Raw genomic sequence first — 16030 nt, 5'->3', positions numbered from 1 at the left:
GGAAAATCAGTGTAACCAGTTTCAACAAGATGATGGGAAGTATGAAAATAAGCAGGCATTGGCAAAGCCAATAGGTCAACATTGTTTGTCAGCCTTTTGTTTTGTCTTGTTTTAACCTGTTTTTTAAAAAACATTTTTGTTGTGAGAGATGCCGGGCCCTAATAATCATAACAACCATTGGCAAAAAGGCAAAAATATTTTTTTTGTTTCAAAAAGCACACATTTCCACAGTAGGTCCTGGTACTGAGTATAATCACTTTCTGCAAAATGCTTTCCCTCACAGTGCAGCCAGCCTATAGAGAGATAGCACTTTAATAAAAAACAAAGGTCTTGGTTAATGCCAGGCCTAACTAGGGGACCAATTTTTAAAGAAAATCACAAAAGTGCACACATAGTATATGTTCTTGAGTTAGTGCAGATTTAGGCCTTTCATGAATTCACAAGAATATACAGAAGTTTGAAAGGAAATTGCACTTCTAGAAAATATTTATGAACTGACCTGTAGATTTGCTCACATAAAAATCTGTTCAGCGTTTACAAGTTCACTTTCCCTTTAACCAGTTTTTTCCCAAATACTAGAAGAAGTTTTAATTCTGCTTTTGTCGGAAGTAAATTTCCAACCTTTCTCAGTATGAGAAAGGATTAGAGAAAAGCTGGTGAAAACCTCTAAAATATACAAGTTAGGTTGGCATAGACTCAGAAGGGTATTTCAATCCTCAAACTATTGCTTTCCTCTATTTCCAGCACCAGTATGTATCTTGTATCTGCTACAAGGTGGCAAAATATGGGAATTGGTGACATTCAAACCTTACTATAGTTTGAGACCTTGCATAATCAGAGAGGCTATTATCAGAACTCTTATATAATGAAATTGCTACCATAATTTGTCGCTGCACTATGTGGCACTATAGGGACAAGTGGATTTTTTTTTACAGGACTAGTAGGTTTATGAAGCATCCTGTCCCATGGGCACATAGATTTTTTATTAAATTCCACACCCTTACTAGACATTGCAGATTGGGACACAGGGGAGAGATCAGAGCTCTATTCATTATGATATTTTAGTGTTCCGAGTTTTAAGTACTGAAGTTGTGTTTTGGGGACTTTGGTGGAACATTATAAGCTTGAGAATATGACAATTATAGCACACTGGTCATAAGGCAGGAACATTAACAGAACATTTCAGGAATGTACCAGAGAAGTAATTATCAGTTAATACACCACAGAAAAAAAAAATCTCCCAAAAACACTGAGTTAGAATACACCACATAAAACAGGAGAGAGTAACAATAGAATGTCTTCATGAAATTAGTTTAAGTAGGAAGAAACATATTTAATTGGAAAGGTTAAAGATGGGACTGGTTTACTTTGTGATGGTCAGTTAGTTACTCATTCTGTGATATACATTTTGATCTATGTGCAGATTCTTTACGTAAATAGCAGCCACTCCTCCTGCACCATGAAGTGGATTTGTGGGTGAGTGTTGCCAAAGAGCAGCAACAGAAGATGGGGGTAGAGAGCGGGGACACAAACTCAGGAGAAGGTGGACTAAGGAGAAGAGAGGTATCTCTGGGAAGCAGGGTTGCGGCATAAAGTACTAGCAGAGTTTGGGAAAGTAAGGCAACCTTCAAAGAGCAGTGCTGAAGCAGGAAGCAGAGTGAGTGTAAGAGAAACATCACTGGGACAAAAAATGGGTCAACAGGGACACGTGTGGGGTTGGGAACATATCAACATCTCTAACGCAAAAAAAGTCTTCTCCCGCTGTGCCGAGCATGTCTTTATAATATGGCTTGAGATCAGGCATGGCTTGCCCTCGAACCAAGATGGCTGCATAACATGGGGGTTAGGACTGCTCTCATGTTTTCGGCCAGAAAAAACAATGTTGAGCTTAGGAGATTGAGACTGTGGGTGCCAGACACCACCCCCGTCTTCCCGGCACCCCCAGGGCTCTGCCATTGTTGCCCCGATCCCAGACCAGCAATGGACTTAGGGGCTTGCACCCATGTCACGCGGGCGAAGCCTCAGTGGATCTGCCGTGAAAGGGATGGCTGGTGAGCCTGAGGCCACCGTGTTGCTAACCTGCTATGTTGGGTGGGCTGGAGGTGAGGCTGGGTGTGGCTGCCACAGCGGCAGACCAATATTTTGAACTTAGGGGCCGGGGCCAGCAGGGCACTGCTGGTGACTAACTGCATGCATGGCTTATTGCTGCCGGTGAACCATGAGAGCCTGGTAGCCCAACAGAAGAAGCAACATAGATCTCATCTTAGGCCTCCTCCCACCCTGTAGGTCTTGAGAGCTGTGGGGCGGGGTACTGCCTTTTTTCCTCTGGATGCTGCGGGGCCTGGATGCAGCTGCTGAGGTAGGGAGCTCGGCATGCTGGGCGAGGATCTGACTAAGGAGGGGCAGGCCCCAGTGGCGTGGCCTGCACTGTGGATATGCTGCTGCCCTGTTACCTCTGAATACATCAGTTACCACAGGCACTGTCAGACTCAACTGTCTCTCCAATGAGAAGTGATTGTCATCTACCCTTTTTCACTGGTGAATGTGTGTTGTGGGCATGAGGCAGGGGTTGCCCACTTTTGTGACTGGTTCTACTCTCCAGTGTTGCAGATTTCTTCTCTATGGGCCTGGCTGTTCTAGCTTCTTTTACTAAAACCGCAGTCTCCAACATTGACAACCAAGGGCATATTGGACCCAAAGCAGAGGAAGCTGGCTTCTGATAACCGGAAGACAACAGAGCAGTGATACAATCACCGGGACGAGCTGAGAGCAAAGGAGATCTAGACACATTGAAACTCAGCTCCACAAAAGATGACCTAAAGACTAGTCTCACCTCCTCTGACCACAAACTTCACTCTGTTAACCTATGGCTAGACAGACTCTCAGAATGTCTAGATCATCAGAATGAAAGACTGGACAGAGGAGAGAGAGGCACTTCTGACATGGAGGATACTACCACCACCACCACCACTGAGAAGCGTCTCATAATGAAAAAAAAAACGTTCATTGATTGCTGCTAAGAATGAAGACCTAGAGGCGCGCTCGCTCTGCAACAACATATGCATCACTTGAATAGCCAAAATAAACAACCTAGGTTACCCTGATAAATTTGTGGAGGCACTTCTAACCAATCACTTCAGCAGCAGTCCTTCAGGATCTATTTGTGCGGAGTGTGCCCAGCGCTCGCTAAGTCCTAGACCACCCCCCACTGGACCACCCCACCCACGTCTAATAGTAGCACATTTACTGAATGTCCTCAATCGGGATATAGCTTTGAATCTAGAAAGAAAACAGGGACCCCGTCAACATCAAGATGCTGCCATTTACATATACTCAGACTACACCTAAGCTGTCCAGGAGGCATGATGGAAGTTCACTGCTCTAAAATGGGCTCTGCGAGACAGAGGCATCAAATATGCTATGCTATATCTTGCCCACTTGTGAGTCGACATTGGAGGGAAGTCCCATGTATTGACCTCTGTAGATGCCACAACTAAGGCATGTGGACAATACCTTAGATGCAAGCATCTTCAAATCCAGACAGAGGATCTCAGACGAGCTGGTCCACTGGGCTGAAGTAAGGTCAAGCAGAACTAATTAATTAATTAATAATGTATCTGGCTCCTTATTTCTGCATCACTTGAATCTCGTAGCAATGTTTCTTCATACTCCAGCTTACATATTGCCCAGTTACCATAGTTTTTTCAATGCTTGCCTGGGGATTGGGCTGCTGTTGGGAGAGGGGAGGAAGTTGTGGGATTATCTGCTATTACACAACCAAACATTGGGCCATGACTGACACTTTGCGCTTCGTCACCACTTGCTCACTGGCTGGGTCACATTAGTAGCAGAGAACTAACTGGAAAATACAGGCTAGCTGCAGCTTGAAATTTCTATCATGGAAAGTTAGGGGTGTCAATAACCCTCAAATGATGAGTAGGTTCATGCCTATCTAGTCAGATCTAAAATAGACTTTGAGACGCTACGAGAAACACACCTGTCCCCCGCAATGCCTGCTATACTCGCCTTTGTACTCCTGGAAAGTGCACATACTGATCTGAGGGCATGTTGCCTTTAGATTGTCTCATCAGTACTCAGGCCACAATGGCCAATACATTACATCGTAGGAGTCCCTGGACAGCAGGTAAATATATATATGCCCCCAATGTAGGCACCCCAGAGTTCTTCCAACAGATATACTCCATCCCACGTAATACGTTGCCTGGAGTCATCATTTGGGGCGGTGACTTTAACCTTGTGCTTGACCCAGTTCTATACCACAGCAGACACGCTGACACCTGTAAGCCCCTATAACTTAGAGGGCTGGATGTGACCATAGACATGTGTGGATTATTATACATTTTGCAACATTGCAACACATCCATGCATACTTACTCTTTCTTGTTCACATCCACATAACCTGTTTTCATGTAATGACAACTGGCTTCTAAATGTGGATGTCAACGTCTGGGTGAATGACATATATATTACCCTGGTGCTCTTTGACCACTACCCAGTCTCCAATGATCCAGAAGGCAGTATGCGTTGTGAAGGATCCCCATTGTGGTGCTGCTTTATTGTCTATTCCAAGATGAGATTCGACTTGCCATACTTGAGTATTTTAAATTGAGTGAGGGCTCCATCTCAGAGGTCTTCACCATGTAGGATGTCTTTAAGGTGTACATATGAAGTATAACCATCACTAAGTGAATGGGGCTACTCAGTGACCTTCATATCCAATTGGGTCACAGAGAGGCTTACCTTTGGATGGTGGAGGCTGGCACTCCTTTGATCCAGCAGGCTTGTTACTTTAGGGAGACCATAAATATCGAGATCTTGCAGACCTTAAAATGGTGCATCTCGGAACTACTGCCAGTGCCGGCTGCTATTGAGAAGATGGAAGACTGGGACAGATGCTGGCTTCGGCTGCTGAGTCGGGAGGGGCAGTGCACCCATATCCTGCAGCTTCTTAACAACACTGTTGGAAGTGTCACAGCTATCGAAGATATAAATAGGGGTAGAAGACAGGTGTGCCTCCTATCACTCCTCTTATTCATTCTAGCTTTGGACCCCCTTGGCCCTCTTTTACAAGAGTGACACATGCACAGACAAGTCTAGCTACCCACAAGCGGCCTATTACACTCTATGTACGCTGACATGTTTTGCTGTTTATTCAGACCCCGACTATGAGCTTGCCGCCACTTGTTCATGAAATATAAGAATGGGTAAATATAAACTAGGACACAACTGAGATATTTCCTCTCACCCACTGTACCCACAGGCCCTCATCCGCATCTGAATTCCCAGTACACTAGAGAGAAGATTCAGTCAGTTGAGAAAATATTGCAGCAAGTGTAGTCCTCGATCAAGTTCCCTTTCTCAATGACCAGCTGTATTAAGATGATTGTGCTACCCAGATTCTTGTATTTATTCAGCACCCTCCCAATTCCATTAGTTAAAGCATTTTTCTATATTCTCAGAGTGCACCTCATTAGACTGATTTGGGCAGAAATCCAGCCGAGAATCGGCTTCAAAACTCTGACGATGTCTTGTGGACCAGGCAAATTCAAGGTCCCAGATTTTGATGTCTGCCATTTGGTTGTGTAGTGTCACTACATTCGACACTGGTACAACCCAGACGGATGCATTCCATACCTAGTACCAGAAAGGGCATGGGCAGGATCAATACTGCTGAAACATAACTGCCAGTTGAGCTGATACGCCCACAGTCAGAGACCAACCCAGTTCCCACAACATTCTGGGCCTGACAATGTATAGGAGAGAAGCTTATTACACAATTCTTATACATGCCTGCTGCACGCTTGGCGCACAACCTCATCCTGCCACTTACAAATAAACAAAAAGGTCATAGATCTGCTCAACAAGGCAAACATAAAAGAGATGAGACAATTGTTTGCTAAAGGACAGTTTCTCATACTAGCACAAGTGCAGAAAATGTGTGACCTTACTCCTCTGGGTACATTCACCTACTACAGGCTTAGGCACACAGCCCAAGGAACAATACTACGATTTCCTGTGGAGCCACCGGAATTCACCTTGCTGACACAGCTACTTTGATCCTATAACGAAATAATATGTATCTCAAGACTTTACAGGCTGGTGGCTGATGGGAAGCTTGCAGGGGAACAAAGCCATAAACAAGCTTGGGATCTGGGTATCAGAATAACAGACACAGTCTGGAGATACTACTGCTTTCATATCAAGTCTATATCCTTAAGCAAAAATTACAGCACTATGAATCTCTAGATCATGCAGAAGCAACACAGAATAAACTCAAGCAGAACCCACCACTGCCCCGGCCGCCATGTTAAACAAACAGGAATTGCACATATGGCATGGGGATACACATTCTTACTCAGATATTGGGAAGAGGAATTTGATCATATTGTACAAATGACTGACCACAGAATTACCCTTGACCCACTGGCTGCACTATTTGCTTCATTATTTCTAGGGTATGGGTTGACTTGTTCCCCCTCCATGGGTCTACTTGTCATCAACTTAGTGGGAAGTGGGGATGTCACTGTTAGCACTACATATCTCAACACTCAATGAGTCGCCTGAGAGAGAGCGCATAGTAACATGATGTGCCAAGAAGTTTAGAAAATGTGTCAGCAAATGATCCTGGAGGTTAAATACCTTTGTTTAAAGCTTAATAAAAGCTTATATTGAAAATGACCCATAATGTTGAGGATCCTTCTCACTGTCAGAGCACTTCAATTATCCACCCAACAGACTTATTTGTACCACAGGGGTGCTTTAGCTCTCTCACTGCCACACCCATAGCCTCCTTTCTTCTGATGGCTTTGGAATATCATGTGAAAAGCCAGGTGTGATATGAAGACATAAGGCAGCACATACTCATCTGAAATGTAGGGAACTGTAAGACAGCTCAGACAGTCACTAAATGTAGTGTTCCAGAGGTATTGAAATGCTCTATAAAGGTAGAATGCACTTGACAATGAGACAGGTAATGATATTGGATGGACTTGGGCTAAAACAAGTAACTAGAGGGGTGAATCGTGTGCCTGTTGTCAAGAGCATCAACCTTGAATAGTCAACAATCAGAAACATCCTGCCATTCATCTGGACAGACCATAAGACAGGGTTGATAAAAGCCTTGGTGATCACACTTGGACTACTGTAGTCTATCATATCTCCCAAAAACCTATTCCAGGCTAGCAGGTTATTGAACCAAGAAGCCAAAAATGAATGAGTTTACGCAGACAATATATCAAACCAGTACTGATGGCTTTTTGAACTTTGACACAAAGACACTGGCAAAAGGGTTAACTACTCAACCTATATTTTGGACCCTACACTGTAAGGGTAGGGTGAGACGTCATGCAACATCGTTATGAGAATTGAGGATTAGGAAACATACACCTGCCTGTTTACAACATATGCCTAAGGAGTTGAATACAGGCACTTCATGCCCAAAGAAAGGTTGGAGGCTGTGGTATCTCCCTGAGTAACGCTTAGCTTAGAAAACATAGTTAAAACAAAGTTCTAAACACGGACATCTACAATGCTGACAACTCTACTGGGCAGCAGGAAAACAACAATCTACACGGCCAGCAAGTTGTTAAGTATATAGCTGGCAGTTTTTTCATACCAGATGACACAACATACAGCTGTGTCACTGGAAAGCTTAAAAGAAAGTGGAACTCTCACTGACGTTTTAAATGATAACAGGTTTGTGAAACTATACTAAAAAATTTCAATTGAATATCAATAGCACCATGCATAGTTCAAGGATATGATGGCAATTCTGTCCTGGATTACCCCCCCATGATCCCAGGTAACTGTGCTATAAAATGGCCTCTATCATGTGGCAAAGAAAGGAGGATAATCGGAGCTTTGTTGCAGTCGTACAACTAGCGAAGCCCCAGCATGCCAGCAGATGGATATCAAACTCTGATCTAGGTTAAAAAATTAGATATCAAAATGGGTCCCACAGACGGTTAACTAACCAGAAAAATGTCAACAATGACCACTAAGATGTGGCAGCGTTGCAAGTACATTTGACATGAAATGGGAATGTTAAGAGATTACACAACATTGAAAGGAAATGATGCACCCCTATCACTGCATTCAGAGGGTGGATGAAGGAATACAAGGCTGATACATGTATACTGAGCCTTACACCATGGAAAAAGAACAAAGAATCGGATGTTTTACGTTTTACATCACAGATACTGCTCTTGGCCAGATGGAGCACTTTTCTATGGATGAAGAATGAAATATTTGCCATCATAAAATGGGAGATTGATATAACGTAAAAAGTATAACAGAAACCGAATGGTAGCCTGAAATGTTGCCTTACATGTTGGGGTTGTTGGGGGAGGTGAATTAAACACCTGACAATTATCTCTAACATGTTGCCATGCTCACTGAAAACTCCTTTTTTGTGAACCGTTTAACATAGGCTATCATGATATACATTGCATTATGTAATTCATTAAAAAAAAAAACGGTTTAAAAATAAGCAGGTTTGCCATAATAGACAAAACTATGATTTATCATTTCAGGAAATGAAAAGGTGTACAATGACAAAAAAAAACTACTTGCAGTGGCAAGTGGGTAAGTAAATCGTAGGATACCTTCTAGACACTGGTGCGCTGCTCTACACTGAAGTGGACAGTGGTTCTGGTTCTGTCTTCTTCATGGTTGTTGTTTTGAAAATGTAATACAAAGCAGTGTAAAAAAAATACTTCCTCTGAGAGATGATTCTGGGATGAATTACAGATTCAAATTAACAATACAGTAAAAGAAATAGTTCCAAACTACCACAAGTGGTGGAAGAATAAAAACAAAAGGAAAGTGGAGAAAATGGGTTTAACGATTCCAAGAACAAAAGTCAACAGGGGCAAGAATTAACATGAGCACATATGGAAATGAATGCAAGTCAATGAGAATAAAGGAAAATTGGCTAAAAATGTCTATGTATGTCAGAAGATGAGCCAAAAGCACACTACTCCTGAAGACCAATACTTAAATCTCAGACGTCGGTTGCTTTGGACAGCCTTTCACAAGTAGGAGCCTAAAGCCGTGGAGAAGACAATAAGGAATTAATTGCGAAGAGGTTTGGAAAAGTCCAAAAAGTGCCAACAATATTGTCCAAACTGCACTGTCCTATTGAATTATCCCACCTTGGTCCGGACACTACTGCAGGCCCAAAATGGTAACTGGTTCCTGCAAGAAAGCTAACAATCCATCTTCTGATATAAAACACACAGTTGGAGTAACACTATGCAAAGCGAAACCAGTTTTGGGTGAGTCTATACTGGGGCAGGAAACAACAGGTATTGGTCTTGTTATGTCCAGGCACCGTAGGGACAGGAAGTACCTGGTTTAAGTGTATTAGTGCCTTAACATAAATATAAGTTGCCAGAATATTGGAGAAAGGTGTGTCATGTGGGAGAGGCCAGGTGTGATTATTTCTGAGGTTGGAGGGTCCAAAACCCAGGTCAATTTCAGCACAGGTCATACAGAAATATAATACACATGTTGACGCTGCACAGATATGTACAGCTGGCCATGTTTCAATCTGCAAACATTTGCCATAATTATTGCAGCATGCTTAGAGGTCTGAGTATTACCTTGCAGGAAACGGACAAACTTTCATAGTCACGAATGACTGTTCCTAAGGTGCGATCGAGACCAGATTCTCTGGATAATAGACACTGATTAAACACTGCTTGTCAAAGTAAAAAGAGGAGGCATTGAACTTTATATATGACGTTTCATAATTTATTTAATTTCTTTCACTCTAAAAGAGCCAAAACTTTAGGTTTGGACATTACTAACCTTAGCATTTAGTTCATCAACAATAAAATGGCACAATGCTGCCTTGAAGAAATATTCTTTTGCACTGTACTTCAGCAAAGGATTGTCCATAGTACTCGTTCCAATCTAGAATAAATGGTTAGATAATTAGTGAGTGCCCAAACACTGCAAATATAAAGTAAACAATTTTGACATATTTAATGAGTATGGCAATTTTTCATAATTAACACCGGTGCAAATCACTTGCACAGCACCCGTCATTGAAGGTGCTTTATAGGTTTGGCCTAATGCCTCTTCTATAATTCATGCCACATCTTTAGAGATGCAAGAAGAAAGGTTGCTGAATGTCCTTTGAAATTGTAAGCTACACGATTGGCTTATGAAAAGGCATGCAAGTGGCAGCTTGTGGATTTTTGCTCTTGTATAATCTATTGTGGAATGAGGCATCTGCTGTTTAAAAAACACATGTCCTACATCCACGGAAACCATATCCAGGCATTTGTGGTACGAGCTTGTGGGTGTTGCACTTCCTGAAATATGTAATGTATTTCAAACGTGTTTATTGGCTAATACCTTGCTATTGTCCCATTTAAGCAATATATTGCAAGGGATACTGCATGTCTGTGGGACTTGTCAAATAAAGTTTAATAGCAATGAATGTTTCAAAGACAAGCAAAGCAAGATAATGGTCCGTGAACAAAGAGGCGGACTTCGTCAGAAAATAATTATAAATTCGTCATTCCACCATAGACTGAATACCTCCTTTTGGCCAAAAGCACCAAACAACCACTTTCTAAATTAAATCTGCAAGGCTTCACTCCCCACCCTCCTCTGCCTCCAGCTCATAGACCATGCAAAATCTCAGGCACTACACCTGGGGACAGACCTCTTTTTCAAGCAACACAATACACGGAAATCCAAGATAGCTGGGTTCTAACGCTTCCTCTTGAAGAAAGTGAAGCCATTTGTTCTGGAAGATGACCTCCGAACAGTCATACATGCTTTAGTCCTCTCCCACCTGGATGGAGGGATGCTCTACTCAGTGGTCTCCTCGATACAACCCTAGCACCACTGAAATGTATTTTACAGGCAGTGGCCCAGCTCATCAAGGCCTCACGAAATTTGTCCACATCGTCCCCATGTTAAAAGATCTACACCTGCTCCTCCTTGCAGTCTGAATTATCGTCAAAACAAGCTGTATAGGACAGCCCTCAACAGGAAGACCCAAGCATACCTGACAAGCAAAATGAACCACGTCTGGGGAAAAAAAGCAGAACAAGACCTCGATATTGCCAGATGGGAGACAAACCATTGCACAAAAAAAGAAAAAAAAAAAAAAAAACACAGAGGGCAAGTCTTCTCAGGTTCATGCTCCCAGGATCTGTACCAACATCCTTGTCAACATCAGATGAACACCAACTCTATTACATCTTAGATAAAAATCTGAAGACACACCTCTTCAAGGAGCACTACCCATGATAGTCTACCATTTACCTCTCCCTAAAAAAATTTCTTCTCAGGATCCGTGGCCTCCTTCAGCACTCCGATGCTTCTGATCTAGGTTTGCGCTCTACAAATACTAACACATATATACGTGTTCTAAATAATGCCAAGCATCTCTTCACACTAAAACACCTCTTTCATGTACAACATATGTTGCTTGAGGAGTTTCATAAAAGTCCTAGGGATTAGCTCACAGAGCTATACCCAGACATGACCTCTGCAGACAAAAAGGTATAATCAGTACTACAAGAATAAAATGAGTAATCTCACTTGGGTGGCTCATGTAGTCCCCTCAAAACAGCTATTAAAACAATGGTACTTCAGCAACTACATAACTGTCTGGGAAACCTAACAAGAGATCTGTAAGCCATGCAAGAGGCTGTGATAGTCATAAAACATGAAATTAAATTCCTCCAAACGGAGCACCACTGCCATTCAGCCACCTCTAATCAAGTACCAGGCCTCTGCACCCTCATCACTTTGAGTTATGCTAAAGTCTAGACTTGTAGGTATGAAAAAAACAGCTACTGAAGGAGTAAAATTAGCAATTTCTATTTCTGCTACATGCCCAAGCTTTACCGAAATGTGAGACTGCTGAAAGTAAGTTGCATCTCGGATAGCATGAACATCTTTGCATCTAGATGTGAGTGCGTAAACAATGACCTTCCCAACATTAATGAGCTAAATGATTTTCCAAGTTTAGGGGATATTCAGGACTCTAAGTTGTTTTTTTACCCACTGTCCTATCCCATTTCTAATAATCTTGTGACATATTTGAGATGCCGCAGTGTCCATATCAGCTCACAAGATTAAGTGACTTACATGACTTTAGAATAAATTATCAGTTCTAAAGCTCACACATTCATAATTTGAACCCAGCACTCACTTCTAAACCCTGCAGGTGACATTTAAGAACCCATCCTCATGATGTAAATAGCTTGAAGAGTCTCTAGCACACAACACAATCCCATAATTACTACCGACCAGTAATACTGTGGAGTTCAGTACAGTGAGACTCAGCTGAACCAAATCCAACTTGCAAGTGCATTTGCAATTCAGTCAGGCTAAAACAGTATAGCAATGAATTCTCCAAGCAAATGTTCATAAACTGAAGACTACTGTTGTGAAGCCTACCACATTCCAGTACCTTATGGTCACGGTTGAAATAATGTTAATTGGAACTAGCACTTCCCAATGGTTAATAAATGCCAATGAACATTTTGGGGCCTCGCTTGACCTCAGAAAGTGGGTTAAAATGCAAATCTTTTACATCAAGGTAAAATGACTCCATTGAAGATGTAGTGATGCATTGTATGTTCTACTCCACAGAGCAACAAAAAATTAGCCAAGCAACCAAAGACTACATTACCCAAAGTAGGACAAAAATTAAGTCTAACAAAAATGCACAATCACAACAGCCAGCCTGGAGTTGGCTGGTGGCTGTATTTTTATTTTTTTTGCACTGCTTTATTGATCGATACCTGAAATAAGCAATTAGAACAATCAATATACAGAAAAAAGTGATACTGAATGCGAATATTCCCATTGATTAACCACATCTTCAAATATCTATTTCACTGTCTAATTAGATCTGAACAGATGAATAAAATATGTATCAGATCTTGTGATGGATATGTAGACAGAGCACTGTGTTCACTTGTGACACTAGTAATGGACCAGTTCTAGACACCTTCTGCTGTTGGCAGCTTGCCAACATCACAATAGGGATAGTCAGTCAGGCCAGGTAGTTCCCCATTCAACTGACTGAAACAGGGTTGGTGTGTACCCAGTGATGCCATAAATCAAGTGAGGGAACCAATTAGGCTGCTATGGAATTGCAAGATGAATGGTGAAGTAGCTTCTTCAAGCTTTCATGCGACCATGCTTTCCTCCTGCATTTTCCCTGTTTCAACAATGGAAAGTGCATATCTACTCATGCAACATAACAGAGTTGGAGGTGACTGACAAATCTAGGGCACTGCAGTCCTTGTTGATGGACATTGGTGCACATATACATTTTTGGAGTCGGATTTGAAGATCGAGTGGGGACAAAAGTGACTGAATTACTGAGTTGCAAAAGTCTAACTGGAATCACACATGGACTTCCAGCAGCCTCCAGGATACCAAAGTGGAGTGTGCTGGGAAGTTAAGTGTGCCAGCAGAGATATGAGCAATGAGACTGTGCGGCCCCTACCTTACTTTCTTATGGCCATCAAGTCTAGTCCTCCACCCTTGTTTCACCTGTCAAACTGCAGATATGGCAGTCTCTGAGGTTTTTACATGGATGGATGAAAAGATTACATAATCACACCTTAAGTTGGCATCTCTCTTTGGATGATACGCTTACAGTTTTTGACCCTGAGTATGTGTAACTTTGTTTTACCTCGCTTAAGGATGGTTAAAAATAAATAAAACAAGGAATAAATCTACAGCCGCAAGTTCCAATACACAAAGGAACATGCAGACGATTCTCATGACAAAAATTACCCAAGTGTAAACATTTGATACTGTGCTCCATAATTTGAATGCATGGCAATTTAGTAGAGAAAAAAATCAACACTGAGGCACCTGTGAAAACAGTAGAAGGATGGTTGTTTGATATGATTGCCAGAATCCATACACTACAGACTAAGGAAGAGAAAATATTACTAAATAGATTCAATGCATTCAGAATTTTTGTCATAAAGTTTGTATCTTGAAGCTTGACTCACAAATGTATGTATTGGACAATTTGCAAACATCTGCTGCTGTGGATCCTCATCTCTGTTCTTACGCAGTGCACAGCTACTGAGATGGGTAAAATGCTGTGTACAAAATGTTTGCAATGCCAAACAGACATTGTTAAGGATAAAGTATCATATGTGTTTGGTCAGAAGCCACTGAGAGGTTTCAGTTGGAGAAATGCTAATGGCAGTTGTGAGATCTACAAACTGACATGATCAGATGCTGTAAGCATTGTGATGCACTAAATGAGTGCTTCTGGAGGGTCATCAACACTTTTTATTTCCCAATTTATGCAAAGAATCTTGCCAGAAAGAAAGCCTTGCTGGAAGATAAATAAAGAATGTGTGTTTAGGGGAATACAAGCAACTGTGGGCCTCCTAATCAGGTTGTGAATAGCACACCAGAGAAAGAGGTTTTTCCATGAAGAAGTGGACAAAGCGTTCTTCCAATATGGATATGCTGGGTGGTGGGTGAAGACTAAAGCTTGAATTCTGTGTTGGACTTTCTTCTGAGAGCCATTCTTGAAGTCTTGGTATCTTAGTCAAATGTCTAGGGTGTTGGCACCAATTATCTTTGATGATAAGAGTCCTTGCAAATGATTTCCACTGCACCTCTTGCGGTCAGTGAGCTACTGTAACAGACTGCATATGTACTCCGAAATATGCAAAATGGCATTGTAAATTTGTAATACCGAGGTGGCTAATCTCAATATCTTGTAAATGAGTTAGAAATTATATTCAATACCTGTGCTCTATTCACAAACTTTGAGACGGTACTAGTTTTCTAAAATAGAGATTTTAAAAACAAAAATAAAGATACATCAGTCTTCTATGTCGATATTAGTTTTTGGGATAGATGCTTTACATATTGACAATAGTAACTTAATTTCTGAACACTGTATAGGCTCTGATTCAAACCTTTCAGGTCATGGGCACATTTAATGCACTATTAGATCCAAATCTTTTCTTTGCCTGGCCCCTTTAAAACAGAGTCCATTGTATAGACCTCGTTCAACTATGCCACAACCGGTCCATCTTGGTACATCGCTAAAAGCAAGTCCCACCATTCCTATCTCTATGCATAAGAATTTGATGGAGATAGTTACATGCACAGACATAGAAACTTTCAAAAGCTTATTCTCCACTTTGATTAGAGCCCCCAGTGCCTGAAATGCAGGCACTCCAGCCTATAAGGGACTGAAAGTGTGGGCCAAAGCTTCAAATTTCTTCTCCACGTCAGATGAAAATGATCAAAGCAATCCTTGTCTGGTGAACAGAGCTGTTAACGTCAGGATGGTAATGCGCATAATTAGACAAACTGGAGCAAAACATACCCAAATTGGGATGTTTTCATACCACTTCTAGCTGAACTTTGCTCCCACTTTTGCTTCAAATTTGTAATCCCAAAGATCATCATTTTTGTTTTTCCCCAATTATTGAGCAACATATTCAGTGTGGTAAGCCATTCATTGAAGATAATTATCTCTGTAATGCTATTTGTGGGGCCCAACAGATGCTCTTCAAATTGTGATCCCTAGTACATGCATGTGCATTAGCAAATTGATATCCTGATCATATTGACTACTCTGAAAGCCTTGTTTAGCTTTGGTAATCCTGAAAGAAAATTAAAAATATGTACAACCTCTATCAATGTGAGATTAAGATGTTCCAGACACCAACTACAGTGGGCAGATCAGACTGATCAATAACTCATTATTCAACACTAGATCCTCTGTTGTAAGTCAAAGTGTCTTCCCAGATTTGAACCTAAAAATATGGGGTTATTGTAGATGGAAGTGAGCATCTGGGGATAAATCAAGAAAGGATGGCAAGTGTGACTATGTTGTGTCCAGAGATATGTCCATATTTATCCTTGCCAAATGTATCCTGGCCTAGGATACTGTCCATGGAATCTTCATAAAGGATGAAATAACTGCTCTTAGGAGCAGTCAGTCAAGAAACCAGAGTGTCATGAACACTCTAATCCATCAAGT

General features: G+C 41.6%; 1 protein-coding gene across 2 annotated transcripts in view; it reads right to left on the bottom strand.

Moving 5' to 3' along the window:
- The window catches only part of NAPB (NSF attachment protein beta), a 143031-nt gene that overhangs the window by 48382 nt on the left and 78619 nt on the right, over positions 1-16030 (bottom strand). For both annotated transcript variants that reach the window (XM_069234167.1, XM_069234168.1), the window contains one exon: positions 9832-9936. In XM_069234167.1, coding sequence (XP_069090268.1) covers positions 9832-9936 — 105 coding nt within the window. The remainder of the gene's footprint in view (positions 1-9831; positions 9937-16030) is intronic.

This window comes from Pleurodeles waltl, chromosome 5, assembly GCF_031143425.1.
Source record: "Pleurodeles waltl isolate 20211129_DDA chromosome 5, aPleWal1.hap1.20221129, whole genome shotgun sequence".
Lineage (NCBI taxonomy): Eukaryota > Metazoa > Chordata > Amphibia > Caudata > Salamandridae > Pleurodeles > Pleurodeles waltl.
This window is presented reverse-complemented; position numbering and strand designations above follow the sequence as displayed.